The sequence below is a fragment of the Lynx canadensis genome, chromosome A2 (genome assembly GCF_007474595.2).
Source record: "Lynx canadensis isolate LIC74 chromosome A2, mLynCan4.pri.v2, whole genome shotgun sequence".
In the NCBI taxonomy this organism is placed as follows: Eukaryota; Metazoa; Chordata; class Mammalia; order Carnivora; family Felidae; genus Lynx; species Lynx canadensis.
The window spans coordinates 84,683,597-84,702,589 of NC_044304.2; the positions used below are offsets into that span (position 1 = coordinate 84,683,597).

Sequence of the window (18,993 nt, forward strand, 5' to 3'; positions counted from 1 at the left end):
CCGGGGCAAAAATAAATAAATAGGTGCACCTGGGTGGCTCAGTCAGTTAAGCAACTGATGTCAGCTCAGGGCATGATCTCATAGTTCATGGGTTCAAGCCCCATGTCGGACTCTGTGCTGACAGCTCAGAGCCTGAAGCCTGCTTCAGATTCTGTGTGTGTGTGTGTGTGTGTGTGTGTGTCTCTCTCTACCTCTCCCCCCGCTCTCGTTCTGTTTCTCTCCGTCTTTCAAAAAATAAATAAACGTTTAAAAAAATTAAATAACAAACAAACAAAGAGTCTGGATTGTCTTGTATTTCCAAAAAGCAAAGAACTGCTAAAAATGAAACACTTCAAAGAAACACAAAACGAGTTCTCAAGGGCAAATCTGGAACAATTTCAGCAACAAAATAAGTAACATAGTACTAGGTTTAACTAAAGTATAAAATAAGTATACTTGAGTCCATACTGATGTAAATGACAAAATGAATAAATAATTGAAGGAGAAGAGACAAATGTTTCTCCCCAGAAGAATTCCACACAAGAGGTGTAGTCACTACCCCCTACAGCAGGTGAAGATTAATTTCTGTCTCCATACATGCTTGTGGCCTAGACTTCATGACTCACTTCCAAAGAATAGAGCTACACAAGGGGAAATAGTGACTATATCGTGTAGAACCACAGAAAACACTAACATAACCAAGTAATTAAGATTAATATCATGAGTGATATAATTTAGATAGCATGTACTTCTGATAACGTGAAGAGAAGGGCACTTCACCGGTTGTATTCTTTCCAAAATCCATGACCATGGTGTAATACTGAGAAAACAACCAACAAAGCAAAATTAGAAGGCATTATGCAGAATACCCGTCCAGTACTCCTCAGGATTGTCAAGGTCATGAAAAACAAAGAAAGACAGAGAAACTGCCACAGATCAAAGAAGACTAGGGGGCCTGAAAACTATGTGCAAAATATGACCCTTGATTCTAGATCTGGAACATGGAGGACATTATGAAAAACTTGGTGAAATCCAGATAAAGTAGAATTCAGTTAATAGTAATGAATCAATGTCAGTTTCTTAGTTCTTTCTTTCTTTTTTTTTAGCTAATTTTTTAAAGTTTATTTTGAGAGAGAAAAAAAGTGCAAGTGGGGGAGGGGCAGAGAGAGAGGGAGGGGCAGAATCCCAAGCAGACTCCACACTGTCAGCCCAGAGTCCAATGCAGGGCTCTAACCCATGAATGAACCATGAGATCATGGACTGAGCCGAAGTCTGACGCTTCACTGACTGAGCCACTCAGGCATCCCAGTTTCTTAGTTCTGATAAATGTACCACAGTAATGTAAAATGTTAACACTGGAAGGAATTGAATGAAGGTATATGAGAACTCTATACTATCTTTGTCACTTTTCTCTAAATCTAAAATATTACAAAAGAGAAAGATTTTTTTTAAAGTAGCGCCAATTTTAAAAAGCAAATCGTAGAGATGGACTTAATAATAAAAAATAGCAGTTCTCTGGCTAATTTCTGTTTTCCTCCAGTCCCACACTCTAATTTTAAACATGTGTAAAGGTATATTAACATTTCTTACTCAATTTCAGAGGTGATCTTTTGTGTCCGTGGAATGATAGGTGGAAGCAGAGAATTCATAAAATATATGATTTGTTTTCAATTTTCTCTTCCTGTAAGAGTGAGATTATGATTATTGTTACTTTCACTTTTGTTTCTGTTGTAAATTATTTTCTTACACTTTTATTCATTATTCCATTAACACTTGCCAGTGTCTCTCAAAACCTCATTTCATAAAATCTGTATATTATTACCACCCAAAACTTTTTCTTCAATTCTTCCCCAATGTCTTCTCTTCAGTCATGTGAGCATTTTCTTACATGTTGTTAAGGTTGGTTACATTTTAGTCTGTTGTAAATAATAAATAACACTTCTGGTCTTCATGTATAGATGACTTTTTTTTAATGTTTATTCATTTTTGTGAGAGAGTGAGCAAGTATGTGCTTGCATGAGTGGGGGAGGGGTAAAAAGAAGGGGACAGAGGATATGAAGCAGGCCTTGCACTGTCAGCATAGAGCCTGATGCAGGGCTGGAACTCATGAACCGTGAGATTATGACCTTAGCTAAAGTCTGACACTTAACAGATTGAGCCACTCAGGCGTCCCTAGCTTACTTTTTAAAATTGAAAGGCAGTATGAGGCCTTTCTTATTCATACCCACCTAAATAGTATTGCCATGGAACCTGTGATGGCATTTTCTATTCTATAGTTTTAGTCATTTATTCCATTATTTATATCTATCCTGGAGTTTAAAGTTTAAGGTGACTTTTTTTTTTTTTTTTTTTTTTTTTTTTTTTTAGGGACACAGATAGAAAGTGAGAACAGGGGGGCGCCTGGGTGGCGCAGTTGGTTAAGCGTCCGACTTCAGCCAGGTCACGATCTTGCGGTCCATGAGTTCGAGCCCCGCGTCAGGCTCTGGGCTGATGGCTCAGAGCCTGGAGCCTGTTTCCGATTCTGTGTCTCCCTCTCTCTCTGCCCCTCCCCCGTTCATGCTCTGTCTCTCTGTCCCAAAAATAAATAAAAAACGTTGAAAAAAAATTAAAAAAAAAAAAAAAGAAAGTGAGAACAGGGAGAGGGGCAGAGAGAAAGAATCTTAAGCAGGCTCTGCCCTCAGCACAGAGCCCGACATGGGGCTTAATCCCACTACCCTGAGATCATGACCTGAGCCGAAATCAAGAGTCTGATGTTCAATTGACTGAGTCGCTAAGGTGAACTTTTTTTTTTGTAGTCTTTATCATGTTTTATGTCCTTCAAAGTTCTCAAAGTAACAAACCTATGAAATTCTCTTTTCTTCCTTATGAAATAACTCCCTTCTCCACCGTTCATTGTCCTGCTGCAGTCGAGGCTGATTACTCTATAAAATACTCTGGTACATATCTGTATGGCTCTCTCAAGGTTTCGATTCTTTTTTTTTTTCTACATTCCATTATGTTCATCTTCCTCTTTTGGGGCTAGTTTGCCCATTTACACTTTAATTTTTCTGCAACTTATACTTAAGGAACTCCCTTTAAAAAGACTATGTGGAGGGGCACCTGGGTGGCTCAGTAGGTTAAGCATCCGACTTCAGCTCAGGTCATGAACTCATGGTTCATGGGTTTGAACCTGCATCCAGCTCTGTGTTGACAGCTCAGAGCCTGGAGTCAGCTTCAGATTTTGTGTCTCCCTCTCTGCCCCTCCCCAACTTGCGCTGTCTCTCGCACTCTCTCTGTCTCAAAAATAAATAAAACGTAAAAAAAAATTAAAAAGACTATGTGGAAAGTAATAATCTCACACCTTAATTGTGTGGAGATGACTTTTCCATCCACCGTTCTCTTCATATGTTCCAGTATGAAGACTGGTCAACTCTGAGGGCACTATACCACTTTCTTCCAGGATTCAATTTTGTTAAGAAGTCTCATACCAATTTGATTATTATTCCTTTGTAGTTAACCAGTTTCATCTTTTTCTTTGCCATACTGAAATTTTATGATATTTTACTAAATGTATATCTTTTTCACATCCTTCCCTAAGTACTCAGCTCTTTTTTATTTTTAACTTTTTTTTTAACATCTATTTATTTTTGAGAGAGAGAGAGAGAGTTGAGGAGGGGTGAAGAGAGGGGGACAGAGGATCTGAAACAGACTCTGTGCTGACAGCAGACAGCCCAATGCAGAGTTCAAACTCACAAACTGAGCCACCCAGGCACCCCAGTACTCAGCCCTTTTAATCTGTAAACTTATGCCTTTAAGTTTCAGAAGTGATTGTCTATTAATTTATTTTTAATTCTGTTCCTTGTATTTTCTCTCTTCATGCTTCCTAGAAATTTTTATTAGTTTGACTTACGTCCCCAGGACTGATCTTCTATCTTTTTTAACTTCTTGAGAAATTTCTTTGACTTTATATTCTAAACTTCTTAGTGAATTAATTGCAGGCAATAAATTGTTAATTGCTAGGAGATCACTTTTGTTCTCTGATTATTCCTTTATTATAGAATCCTATTCTTATATGATGGGTACAGTATATTCTTTAGAAAAGCCTAATGAGCCTATTATATTTTTTATGTTTTATTCTCTTTTATGAATTATCTGTTCCCCTAGGGTCATTTTTGGTTTGTTCACTTTGGCTTTTTCATGTTTCATACTCTTCTAAACTTTCCTGTGAACTTCGGTCTTCCATTTATGTGGACTCATGGTTATCAGTCTTTATGTGTGTGAGGTATTTGCTGATTGCCAGACTGCTTGGAATGAGGTCAGGAAATTGGATTGCTACGTACTTGGATCCCTAACTATCAAAATATAGGTGGTCTTATGATAGCTGGTCTTACGATGACTATTTCCAGACATACAACAACTCTTAAAGGTTCATTTTTGATCTTAGAGTTAAAAAGCTGCCTGCCAAGTGTTCTACATTGAGTTGCAATAAATAGAGTAGGCCAATTATTCCAACTACAACTTTAAATTAATCTTCCATCTTTTATGGTTACTGCTACCCCCAGTTCTTAACCTTCCTGTAGTTTTGTAGCACATACTGATCCTTTCCTCACCAACTGCTGCCTTCTCCCCATATTCTCTAGGTCACACATTCTCTTTCTTTCTTTCTTTCTTTCTTTCTTTCTTTCTTTCTTTCATTTATTTTGAGTGAGAGAAAGAAGGAGCAGAAGCGGGGTACGGGTCAAGAGAGAGGGAAAGAGAATCCCTGTTAGGCTCCCTGTTAGGGCAGAGCCCAGTGTGGGGTTCGAACCCACAAACCATGAGATCATGACCTGAGCAGAATCAAGTGTTGAATGCTTAACCGACTGAGCCACCCAAGTGCTTCTCTATCCTTTTTCAATAGTATCACTTTATGATATGCTTTCCATCTTCTAGAAATATGTCAAAATCTCATGAATAGCCCCATTCGGCTCACCTGGTTGTTACATTTCCTTTAATATCCCTTTACCACAAAGTTAACTGGGAAAGATATAAATACAAATGCTTCATCTACTCATTAGATAATATCTCTTCTAATTTAATAAATTAATATATATGTTAAATAAGTAAAAATATATGTACTAAACATATTCATGTAAAATTGTTTATGTATTCACTAGTCTTAAAGACTTTGCAAGTCTCTGCATCTCCTTGTAAGGATATTTTTATCACCAGACAGTAAAATTGCCTTCTGATGTGTGGTGGAACAGTGACTTCAATGACATTTTAATGGATTTTAAGTGGATCCTGACCCTGACCTTATCTTATTTGAATGTGGCTTTCTGTAAACCACTAGACCCATGTTCTTTATTCAGTGAACGTATGCGGAACAAAGCCAGTACCTTCCTCACTTGTCATTAATTTCTTTTGTTATGTGATGAACCAATATTTGTAAATCATTTTACTGACATGATAAATTAGTGATAAAGTTATTTTTAATTATGGTATAAAAGGAATATTGATGCACCAATTTTGGATTTGTGCATCTGGGTTAAACATTCCATGTGATGCCATTTCCAGTGTCAGAAATGGACTCTGTTTAAGGTATGGCCATTACAATGGTATCTAGGCCAACTTGTGTTTCTCCACTGCAGGTATTTATAGAATTTCCTTATGTGCCTGCCTCGTCTCTTTAAACTACTTATTGTAAAAACCTGGCCTTTTTCACTTCTGTATATAAAGTTAAAGTTAAATTAAAAGCAAATGCATTGGGAGCTACGGGCGCTTTTTCTGCCCGCGGTGTCTCAGATTCATTCTTAAGGAACTGAGAACTTAACCTTCCAAAATGTCAAAAAGACCATCTTATGCCCCACCTCCCACCCCAGCTCCTGCAACACAAATGCCCAGCACACCAGGGTTTGTGGGATACAATCCATACAGTCATCTCGCCTACAACAACTACAGGCTGGGAGGGAACCCGGGCACCAACAGCCGGGTCACGGCCTCCTCTGGTATTACGATTCCAAAACCCCCAAAGCCACCAGATAAGCCGCTGATGCCCTACATGAGGTACAGCAGAAAGGTCTGGGACCAAGTAAAAGCTTCCAACCCCGACCTAAAGTTGTGGGAGATTGGCAAGATTATTGGTGGCATGTGGCGAGATCTCACTGATGAAGAAAAACAAGAATATTTAAACGAATACGAAGCAGAAAAGATAGAGTACAATGAATCTATGAAGGCCTATCATAATTCCCCCGCATACCTTGCTTATATAAATGCAAAAAGTCGTGCAGAAGCTGCTTTAGAGGAAGAAAGTCGACAGAGACAGTCTCGCATGGAGAAAGGAGAACCTTACATGAGCATTCAGCCTGCTGAAGATCCAGATGATTATGATGATGGCTTTTCGATGAAGCATACAGCCACCGCCCGTTTCCAGAGAAACCACCGCCTCATCAGTGAAATCCTTAGTGAGAGTGTGGTGCCAGACGTTCGGTCAGTTGTCACAACAGCTAGAATGCAGGTCCTCAAACGACAGGTCCAGTCCTTAATGGTTCATCAGCGAAAACTAGAAGCTGAACTTCTTCAAATAGAGGAGAGACACCAGGAAAAGAAGAGGAAATTCCTGGAAAGCACAGATTCATTTAACAATGAACTTAAAAGGTTGTGCGGTTTGAAAGTGGAAGTGGATATGGAAAAAATTGCCGCTGAAATTGCACAGGCAGAGGAACAGGCTCGCAAAAGGCAGGAGGAAAGAGAAAAAGAGGCAGCGGAGCAAGCTGAACGCAGTCAGAGCAGCATGGTTCCTGAGGAAGAGCAAGCTGCCAGTAAGACCGAGGACAAGAAGGATGACGAGAGTGTCCCAATGGAGACAGAGGAGACACACCTTGAAGAAGCGACGGAGAGCCAACAGAATGGTGAAGAAGGCACATCTACTCCTGAGGACAAGGAGAGCGGGCAAGAGGGGGTGGACAGTATGGCTGAGGAAGGGACCAGTGATAGTAACACTGGCTCAGAGAGCAACAGTGCAACCGTGGAGGAACCACCAGCAGACCCCACACCGGAAGACGAGAAGAAAGAATAAATGTTGCCTTGTTTTATGTGTTCTAAATACTTTTTTAAATGAAAAAAAGATGTTTTTTGAGTTTAAAAAAAAAAAAAATAAAAAAAAATAAAAGCAAATGCATTAAAACAAAAAGTTTATAACCACTATATTTTGGTTGTGATAATTAATATAATTTTATGGAGGGGCACCTCGGTGGCTCAGTCAGTTGAGCATCCAGTTTTGGCACAGGTCATGATTTCACCATTCATGAGTTTGAGACCCACGTGGGCTCTGTGCTGACAACTCAGAGCTTGGAGTCCACTTCAGATTCTGTGTCTCCCTCTCTCTCTGTCCTCCCTTGTTCACACTCTGTTTCTTTCTCTCTCACAAAAATAAACATTAAAAAATTAATATAACTTTATACAAGTTATTAATACACACTTTCCTTAATATAGAATATTCCTTTAGTTTTTCTTTTGGGAATAGCATTTTTATCTAAAAACTAGTTTTAGGGGCGCCTGGGTGGCGTAGTCGGTTAAGCGTCCGACTTCAGCCAGGTCACGATCTCGCGGTCCGTGAGTTCGAGCCCCGCGTCGGACTCTGGGCTGATGGCTCAGAGCCTGGAGCCTGCTTCCGATTCTGTGTCTCCCTCTCTCTCTGCCCCTCCCCTGTTCATGCTCTGTCTCTCTCTGTCCCAAAAATAAATAAACGTTGAAAAAAAAATTAAAAAAAAATAGTCGTATGTTAAAAAAAATAATAAAAAAATAAAAACTAGTTTTATACTTGATTAGATTAAAATCTGATCAAGCTGCCTTTTATTCCTAAATTATCTGTAATACTATTATCCTAGAATTAGAAGGAATCTTTGAAATCATGTTGCCTAATTCATTCTTAATACCTATAGAAAATGATGCTTGAGTTGGTTGGTGAATAGTTAGAATAATAAAACTAATATGCATTAAAGCCTAAGATAGAATCAATACCTGTTAGTTACCAGTCCAGACCTCTTTCTGTTGTCACCTTGTGTTCACCATATTCTCATACCTCAGTAAACTAGATATTCATTCTTCATGGGTTCGGAGAACTTGGTTCTCAGGAAATCAGTTCATTAACTACCTCCAGAAATTTGTCATTTACTGTTGTACAGGAATCCAGAGTCCTGGTATCAACAGATAAGATCTTAGAGGTCATTCAATCTATTATACTTATACCTTCTGTACCCTTATAATGTGTATCATGTTTAATATTGTATAGGCTTAATATATGCATATTTTTGTATTCAGTTTATATCCTATGCATATGTTTAAATCTTGATTTTTTTATTCAATTAAAACTATTTATTGAGTACTTACTACATAAAAAGCATATAGCACTTTACATATATTATCTGATTTAATTCTCATAATGACCCTGAGAAGTTTTCTTGTCCCCAGTTACAGATGAGGAAGCAATGCTGACAAAACAGTCTTTGAGTGCATGAACATCTCACTTTGTATGTCACGGAGCAGGAATTCCACTTCAAGTCTATTTTTCCCACAGTCTATATTGTTAACAGTACTTTTCTTGGGATCCTCACCTTTATGTTCTTCAAAAGTGCCAAACTTGGTCTCACTTTGGGGTCTTTGGCCTGGGAATGCTCTCCCTTCCTCCTTGCATGGTTCACAACTTTTAGTATTTAAGATCCAAGTAGAAATGTCAGCTCTTCAGAGAATCCTTGTTCATTTATTTGTTTATATTTTAGTTATTCATTATTTTAATTATGCAGGCATTTATTTACTTTTTATTCTTATTTTTAGTGAGTAAATTTTCCATAACTTCTTTTTATCAATCTATCTATGTATCTATGTATCTATCTATGTATCTATCTATCTATCTATCTATCTATCTATCTATCATCTTCCCATGGCTCTTTCTCCTCACTAGAATGTAAATTCATGATAGCAATACATGTATCTCTTTCACAACTATAATTTCCCTAGTCCAATGCCTGGCATGAAGTAGCTCTCAAAAATTATGACTTGACTGAATGAATTGCACGATTACAGACTCTTAGCACTTTTTATGTTATTATAATCTCATCATAGGAATCAATGAATATCTTTAACAAAATAATTTATTTTCAGTTATAGCACATCATCTAGAAGATGTGTTATAATTTACTTAATAGTTCTCTATTTTTCATTGTTTCAAATATTTAGTTTGCTTTTAACTTCTTATTGCTCTAAATTAAAGTTTCTCAATCTTGGCACTATTGGAATTTTGGTCCAAATATTTCCTTACTGGGGATGGAAGTGGAATGCTGTCTCTTGCATTGTAAGATGTATAGCATCTTGGGCCTTTACCCACTAGAAACTGGTAACTTCCCCATCCCCAAGTTGTGAAAAAAAATCCCCCCAAATATGGCCAAATGTGCCAACCTCCAGTTGGGAACCACATCTCTAAATCATGCTGCAATAAATACCTTTAGGTATAAAGCTTCTTTCCATATGTAAAATTATTTCCAAGGGTTAACATTCAGATTCATTTTATAGATGGAAAAATAGAAGCTTAGAGAGTAAAACACCTTGCCAAAGGTTACACAGTTATGAAGTGGCGAAGTTGGAATTTTATCCCCAATCAATATGAGCTCAAGGATCATGTTTAATCATGTTTCAGAACCCCTAAATGAAGGACCAACATACTGTGGCCCCAGACTACAGTAACTTGCTTTTCTGTCCCCTGCTTCACCTTGCTTCTACTCCTTTTTTTCCAGATTATCTTGCTCTCTTCCATTCTGCCTTCTGGTAATCTATTCTCTTATCTCACACTTGGAGATTCCTATTTTCCCTTTTTCTCTTTTTCACTTACCTCTCCTTTTGTCTTGGTCAGGTTCCAAAGAAGCAGACCCTGAGCCAAGGACATATGTGTAAGTGATTTATTAAGGAAGTGCCCCCAGGGGATACTGGTTAGGGAGTTGGAGGAAGCGGGAGAGAGAAGGGAAGGAAGCCAAGCAACAGTGCAGATGTAGACTCAAGCCTAAGTCTTCAGCCTGCAGGGAGCTCTGAAGTATACACTATGTCTTAGAGGCACCCCGATTGGAGGCAAGAGAGCTGTTTTCACAGCATCTGACAGGCTTCCGTCATTGTTGAGAGGTAGGAGAGAGATTGCTGAATACACATCAAACCATTAACAGCCCAGAACCCCCACACCAGAATGGTAAAGAGAATCCAAATGGATCTGTGAAGAGCCCCTACACTGCCCACTACATATTTCTCAGATGTTGAGTCAACTCTACCATAAAATTTACCATCTGCTCCCTGTGTCCTGTTCTTTGACCACTCTACTAGGTCCTGGCTAATAAAGCAGTAACATGTAAGCCAGATTTGAGTAATGGGTTTGGGACAGCCTCCTTTGGGAATCTTTGGTCTTTACTACAAAAAGAAGAAGAAGAAGAAGAAGAAGAAGAAGAAGAAGAAGAAGAAGAAGAAGAAGAAGAAGAAGAAGAAGAAGAAGAAAGAAAAGAAAAGAAAGAAACTGTGTGTGAGAATTCATTGATACTCTGATAAGAGATTGCTGAATCAAAAGTGGCCTCTTGAGGGGCTCCCATTTCAAGGCTCTGTCTTATAGAACTGGACTTTTTGGTCTGAGAATAATGGCAATTATCTAACCTGGGGACAGCTGGTGCCTTCAGGGGTAGGGGATTAATTTTGTAGTTAGAAGCTAGTCATCTTCTGATTCATAAATACAAACTCATTGTTATAAGCAATACACCAAGGACAGGCAGGAAGGACACAGCAAAAACAATTACAGTCTTCTTTCTGTGCCATAAAGAAATTGTCACATGAGCCTGGACAAACAAATTCCTACAAATGAGGATCATGCAACTATTGCCCAATAAGTTCAACAGAATGATTGCACTTAGTCTTAATTGCCCAGTTTCTGTCATAAAAAATTAAGCACTGGAAAACACAGTGATACATAATATAAAGAGAAATTCTTAAATTTCTTCTTATCAGAGACTGAACACAATCCCCAAAACAAATATCAAGCCATAAAACCCCAATGCAAAATACATTTCTATATGGATATCATATCACTTACAAGAAAAATTTATGTAAGTACTATTTTTTCAACACTCCTGTTCAACAGAATCTTTTATCCTTTCTGTTCTGTTGTTTGGTCACCTTTCTTCTGTCTCTTCTCTTTCCTCTCCCCTTTCTTCCATTTCCAATTTAGTGTTTATTTCTTAAGAAACAAGTTTATAGATCGCTTGGTTATTTCCTTGCCAACAGAGACTTTCTTCACTTTTCAGCTGTAAAAACAACATATTTTACTAACAAATCCATTCCAAAGATAAGTTCTAATGTCTGCTGATTAAATAATAATTGTTTTCAATGTGCTTCAAATACATTAGTAATATTTGAAAAAGTTATGGTAAGGAGATAGAAGACGTCTTAATATTGCAGTGCTGAAAAAAACTTCCTTTGTATAATCAGATTGTGATTTAGGAACGCTGATTCTAAATAGAAGGCTCAGTTTTCTCTTCTACATCCAGGAAACACCGGCTGATCCATAGCCCTTGCCAGACTTTCATAGCTGCCCCAGACAGCCCACTGCAGAAATTCTGGCTGAGTCATGTCTCTGCTCAGCTACTCAGTAATGAGCCATCTCTAGGGACATTCCTGAGACATGCCAGAGATGTACTTCTGGTCCCCACCTATTTATTTGTCATGCCCCAAGCCATGCCCACATTAGTGGAATTTCCAGTGCATTGCCCACTCACAAGGACAAAGAGAAAGTTTACAGAATTGCTACTTAATATTACTCAATAAATCAGTAACAGAAGCAATGAATGGAATGGAATGCAAGATTTTTGGCTGTTAGCCCTAGATGGAACCACTTCCTTCCTATGAACACACAGTGGTTAATAGGTTGGCTTGGAGGGCTCTAGGAGAGGGATAGTTTCTAAGTAATTTTACTCTGAAAATATGGAAAACGTTAACCCCTTCCATAGGGAGGGACTATGCTACTTTTTTTTTTCCTTTTTATTCCCCCTGGATTAATGAGTATGTACTCAGGTAATACAGAGTCAGTGAACAAATGTTTACTGATTTTAATAATTAAACAAGATGATTCAAAAGATTTACTGAACAAACATTTGCTGCTTTAATAAATAACATTGTGATTCATATATGAAGTATATTAGTTAGGTTCTATGAATGCTATACTCTTTCCTTTCAACCAATATTCTAGTTTTGTCCCAAGAGAGCCTCCAAAAGAAAATTGCTACTGCAAATCTAGAAAGATAGTCATCTGAAAACAAACAAACAAAAACTTAATATAATACAACAAAAATATGTTGGAGACATCAGACGTAGAGATTGCAGAAGCCTCTCTTCTTTTCATCCCTACTTTATTAGTAGTTCCATCTGTGCCAAAACCAAAGTACAGGAATGGACAAACTTTCTTTTAGACTCCAGAAAACTGCTTCCTATCCCTGTTTCTTAATTATCTTTTTTGAGATGCCATGCTGCTGTCAACTTCTAAAATATCTCTTCAGTTCCAACACTCCATTTGGTTCCCAATGCAAAAGTCTCAGTGCTATTGGCACTGCTCCCTCAGGAACTTCACTCTCTACCCAGTGTGTTGATGTTCCTGTATTCACGAGCCACACCCTTTCCCCACAGATGGTAGACATTGCTGTTGGATCAACAACATTTTCTGCAGAAATTTCACTTGAGACATGTATCTAAGTGCTTGTGATTTACAGGAATGGGCAAACAAAGATAAAATCTATTTGCTCCAGTAAATGTAGTCATTCATCTTTTTTGTCCATGCTTCAAAATATCAATAATGTTGCTTTAAAAAAATAAATCTGCATAATCCACTTCCATGTTGAATCTTGGGTGGCACATAGTTTCCTAGAAGATTAAAGGTAAGCTCTTTAGTATGGTAGGGTTATAAAAGCAAAGACTAGGCATTTTCTCTTTCCTTTAAGAGGAAAAAAAATAGAATATTTATCTCATCAGATTTTCTGGCTGAGGAATTATAGCTTGGAGGTGGATAATGTAGATGTGTGGATCCAGTTAGTGTATGAAAATTGAAAATATTTGAAATAGATTTGATATAAAATGACAGGACTTGATGCTAGATTGGACAGAAAATTTAAGAAACAGGGAGGTATCAAAGATGATTATCTGCTTTCTGGCTTAAGCAACTAAGTGGATTTTAAAGTCACTTTTTGACAATGGAACACAGGAGGAGGCAGCTGGCCATGAGAAAATCATGTGTTCCCTGAATGTGATACACTGAATATGAGGTAGTTATGGTACACCTGGGTGGAGCTGTCTAGTAGGCAAATGATTATTACATTAGTGTGATGCTCAGACGACAGTTACAGGATTCAGATTTCTATCTTAAAATCTCCCACACACAGAGGGTAATTGAAGATAATAAAGTCCAAGTAAAAAGTGCAGCGTGGTAAAGGAAGAAAGCTTAGGAGAGAGCCATAAGGAGCTTCAGCATTTTAAAGTGTTTTAATAAAGAAGGAGTGTCAGTTAATCAGACCGAAAGTGTGTGTGAAATACTTTACCAGCTATTAGCAAGCTAGCGATTTAATAAGACAAACTAATTTTACAAGATTTACCAAAGTAAATTTTGTCAAGGTCCAACAAAAAGTTTTGTTTCACATACAAGTAATTCAAGTTAAAATTAAGTAACTTAAGAAGAAAAACTGTTAGCAGAAATCTAATAGATGTAAAAATAATATTGGTCCAAATACTATAAAATCTAACATGGATGGGTGGCATTGTATTATAATTTTTTTTTTTCTGAAGAGAAGCCCCCAAACTTTTCCCCAAGTGAATTATTCAGGTGAATATTAGCATTATGTTATTAGAAAAATAATATAATCAGAAGTGCCCACAATTATTAGAAGAGTTCAAAAGTGTAAAAAGTTAGCCTTGGATTTATCCCATGGATAAAATCTCTGGGCTAAAAAATCAAACCTCTGTGCTATTTGTCACAATTTTCACATTCTTTATTGCATTTAGAGAATTTAATTGATATCGTTTTACCAAATACTGACATCATACATCATCTCATTTACCTAAAAGTAAGAGTTGGCTTTCTAAAAAAAAAAAAAAAAATTAAGTTAATTTATTTATTGTGAAAGAGAGAGAGAGTAGGTGAGGAGCAGAAAGAGAGGGAGGGAGAGAATTCCAAGCAGGCTCTGCACTGTGAGCACAGAGCCTGATGCAGGCCTTGAACTCACAAACCATGAGATCATGACCTAAGCTGAAATCAAGAGCCAGATGCTTAGCTGACTGAGCCAACCTGGTGCCCAAGAGTTGGCTTTTTAATTTGCTTCCCCATAATGAGAACAAAACCTTTTTCTCAGAACCTTTTTCTGAGAACACAGTAATGTGTTGGTCTTAGAACTCCCTGTTAGAGCAGTGAACTGATGTTCATGAATATGCTTAAGACAAATTTCATTTTATACAAAAATAAGATATGATGAAGCATATGCCAAGACACTATTTTTTTAGATTTTTATGTCAGAATTTAATCATTATTTTATAAAGTAATTCCTAGTAAAATCTAATTTTGATTCAATGACTTCTTTTCTGAAACAAAACATACCCTTTGAGTATTAAATCTCCCTTTGCACAAACAAGTCAAATGGCCTGGAGGTGTGGCATTGTCATTATTTTCTATTAGAGCTGTAGGAAAAGAGATTTGAACTAGCAAGTAAACTTGGCATTCATAAATCACCCAAAAGCAAAATCAAATATCCTGGACTTTTGGAAAGCATTTGCAATAACTCTTAAAGCAGAGGACAATGCAAGGACAGGCAGACAAATACAAATGAATTTTTCCAAGTTAAGAGTTAAGAGGGTTTCTGAAACATTCAAGCAATGAGAAAGGATAATATTTGCTTTCAGAATAATGGCAATATTATTGTTAAATCTTTCATATGGCATTAGATGGTTTGAATATTTGAGAACTAAGCGGTTCCAGAAATCCACTTCTCTTCTAAACTAGTATCTGAAGTGTAATTAGAAGAATGAAGATTGCCATAGGCAGAGAATGACAGGAAGGCTGTACCATCTGAGAGAAGATATGAAGAGCTGTAGGAAAATGAAAGGCAGTTGGAAGAACCAGCTAGTATAATGGTATGCCTAGAACACTCTGTGCCTTAAAGAAGTAGCAGAAGGTCAGGATGAAAAGGCTGCACACTGGGCCAGCCACTGTTTGATCTGCCTAGCACCTTTCCTTCCTTCTGAGAAAAGCTGTCTTTTCTTTTCAATCATGTCTTGCTCATGTCACTAAAAAATACAGGACTCTATTTGGGACTGCCAATTATGATATATTGTCTGGCTCCCAATCCCATCCTTGCCACAAAAATGGGCAGGTGGCTTTTGCCAGACTGAGTGGAACTCTTCTCTAGATTTTTAATTTTTTTTTAAATTGAAATGAAGGACAGCTATAGTGTTTCTACAATTTGGTCCTTGGGGTAGGCAGAATAATGGCCCCCAAGAGATGTCCATGTCCTAATACACGGAGCCTGTGAATACGTGAGGCTACATGGCAAAGGGAAACTAAGGCTGCACGTGGAGTAAAGGTTGCTAGTATTTGACTTTAAAATAGAGAGACTATCCTGAATATCCAGTTAAGCTCAATGTAATCACAGTATCCTTCATTATGGAAGAGGAAGGCAGAAAAGGATGTCAGAGTAGTGAATACCAGTGTATGCAGAAATTTAGAGAAACTGCATGGTCTTCAAGTAATTTAGAATTTCAGTTTCTCATTCTCCCTTACAGCTTGCACTTCCTGATACAGACTTTCTTCCTTTGGTGTTCTTGTTAATACAGGCATTAATGTACCATATTTCTTTGGTCCTCTACCATAACCTCTATGTTTTAAAATATTTATTAAATTAAGATGTATATCTTAAATCTATCTTCAGTCTCTATATATCTTCAATCTACATGACATTTAACATAGTACATGTCATGCTACTATTTCTCCTTGAATGGTGGTGTCAGGCCAATAGTGTGTCTACAATCAATAATATCTTAGAATTGAGGCAATGTGCTAACTAATGCACAGTTGTCACGAGGATTAGATGAGTCAGTACAAATAAAGTGCTCAGAACAGAACTTAGTATATAAGTATCACTCAAAAAATGTCAGTCATTATTATCATAAACATCATCATGATTACCTTATGCAGGATAGTGGAATTGTTAGAAGCACAGTTTCTGAAGCCTAAGTTCAGATCTTACTCTGTCATTTATTACCTGTGGGTCCTGGAAAGTTATATAATTTTCTCCAAGCCTAGTTTCTTCTTATTAAAAATGGAAATATAAGACTTCTATTAAAAAAGTAATGAGATCTGGGGCGCCTGGGTGGCTCAGTCAGTTAAGTATCCAACTTCAGCTCAGGTCATGATCTCAAGGCTTGTGGGTTCGAGCCCTGCATTGGTCTCTGTACTGACAGCTCAGAGCCTGAAGCCTGCTTCAGATTCTGTCTCCCTCTCTCTCCCCGTCCCCGCTCGTGCTCTGTCTCTCTCTCTCTCTCAAAAATAAACAAACGTTTAAAAAAATTAAAAATAAGCAATGAGATTAAATGAGAACATCTATTTTACGAAGTTTATCATAGTGCTTGGAGCACTTGGAGCAGAGCAAAATCTTTGCTGAGAAGATATTAATCTGCTCTCAGTTAGCTGCAGGCAATCATTAGAGCATTTAGCATTCTGAATCTCAGGCTCTGTTCACAGGACTAACTAGCATTTGTCAGCAGGTGTTTTCAGGAAAAGGAGAGACAAAAGAGAGCAGAATGTATCTGATGTGACTGGTCTTGGCTACCTCCCTATTCCTATACCCAGTACATTACTTTTGGATTTAAACTTGATGACATCTCTGGGCCTAAAATGACAGATGATCACGGCTTTGTTGCTGTTGTTTATAGAAAGGGATAGGAAACTATCATAGGATATCCTGGTAGTGACCTTGGGTACAAGTTTTGGCAGATTCATGCAGTGATACTTTGGCTTCTTTCTGTGTAGAGGTCTCAGTTTGGTGGGAGGCTCCAAGTCTTTCCATTACTTTTACATGATTGTCAGGGAGGCAGGTGGGTGGTAAGAGGTAGTGGCATCCCGAGTAGGCTTGTATTGGCCTTGTAGAATGGATTATTATATTTTCAGGAGTTTGGGAAGCCAATTGTCCAACATAGTCAGTATTAAAATTTTAATTATATACTTTTACAACTTAATTATATTAAAAACAAATGTAATAACCATCTAGAACGTATGACTTCATAATTATCTTACTACATACTTCTATTGTTAATGCTTCGAGGCTATTAAATGTATTGTCTTTCTATGGTAAAAATACTATCTAATGCTGTATTACTATTACCACACTTCACTTTTTAACTCTGCTCATTGACAGCAGGTTAGTAATTTTATTTTATTTATTTTTTTTTTTTAATTTTTTAATGTTTATTTATTTTTGAGAGAGACAGAGTACAAGTGGGGGAGGGCAGAGAGAGAGGGAGACACAGAATCCGAAGCAGGCTCCAGGCTCTGAGCTGTCAGCACAGAGCCCGACGCGGGGCTCGAACTCACGAACTCTGAGATCACGACCTGAGCCGAAGTCAGACACTTAACTGACTGAGCCACCCAGGCACCCCGAACAGCAGGTTAGTAATTTTAAATCAGCCATGATAGGAGTATATGCTACAGAAATGTGTCCTCTCACCAAACTGGTTCTTAAACGTTTCCCAGGATACTACTTGAGTTAGCATAGAGTCAGACACATAAGAACATAAGGAAATGTTAAGTAACCATTATGCATAAGGACTCTGCTAGACTTCTTCGAATACATTTAATGTCAAAATATGGTAATTTAAATAATTGCTTTCTGTCTCTGTCTCTCTGTGTGTAGGTGTGTGTTTTCTTTTTTCTTTTTTTTTCTTTTCTTTTCCCTTTCCTTCCCTTCCCTTCCTTTTTTTCTTTTCCTTTCTTTTCTTTTCTTTTCTTTTCTTTTCTTTTCTTTTCTTTTCTTCTCTTTTCTTTTCCTTTCCTTCTCCCTCCCCTCTCCCCCCCTTCCCTCCCCTCCCCTCCCGTCTCCTCCCCTCCTCTTCTCTCCTTTCTGTAAGACAAACTAGTGAGTTCAGGGCAGAGGCAGGTTATGCCCAGAAGAACATGGTTGTTAAATATTCAGGAATTGTGATAGCCAGTTGGTAAACTGTTGGTAGCTTGAAATTGTCTATGATGTAAGAATACCTGCATTTCAACTCAGGATGGTTTCCTTGTTGTTTTAAAGAGCTTTACCAATCCCACACCGAAAAACCTAATTTTTGCCTAGAGCTCCAAGAAAATGTTACCTGGTTTATTACTGTGCTGTCATTTTAGGGTCATTCTTACTCAGTCTTTGCACAATATTTAGTCGCAGTCTCTGAATGATGTAAAGATAAATTCTATCAAACATTCATAAAATATATTAAACCCAAACCCACAAAACCAGTAAAAAGATTACAACCATGTATTGACATAATACATGTATATGGCATAATTTTTTTATAATTTTTCTATTTTTAAAATATTATTCTCTGAATTCCTCTAGCATTTATTTCATTTGAATTCTGTCTCCTATTATGTACCTGAAAACATAATGGAATCACTTTTGCTTTGTTAATGGTTTTAGCCAATAAGTAACTTTCTTTAGTAGGAGTAAAAATATACGGTAATAAGCTTTTTGCTCAATTTTCTAGACACTACTGTTAACTCTACATTTTAAGGAATTTGAAATAGAACACTTGACATTCCAATACATATAATGAGGGTCAAATTCCAGAAAATAATTATAAAAGCAAGTGCTCATAAATTAATTGCTAGAAGTTTTTGCCTGGTTGTGTTTGGCCTGGGTAATTAACTAATGATTTATTAATTACTGAAGATCTAAATATTCACTCATGGTTAGTGTAGAGGTGCAAATTAATTTATCATTCTTTAATTACTACTCCATTTATAAC

General features: G+C 37.4%; 1 protein-coding gene across 1 annotated transcript; it reads left to right on the forward strand.

The window, feature by feature from the left end:
* Positions 1-5,711: 5,711 nt before the first annotated feature.
* LOC115508848 (SWI/SNF-related matrix-associated actin-dependent regulator of chromatin subfamily E member 1) lies at positions 5,712-7,069 on the forward strand. The gene has a single exon (XM_030307852.1). It carries the CDS (start codon positions 5,780-5,782, stop codon positions 7,013-7,015), a length of 1,236 nt encoding a protein of 411 aa, XP_030163712.1. The 5' UTR covers positions 5,712-5,779; the 3' UTR covers positions 7,016-7,069.
* Positions 7,070-18,993: the final 11,924 nt, after the last annotated feature.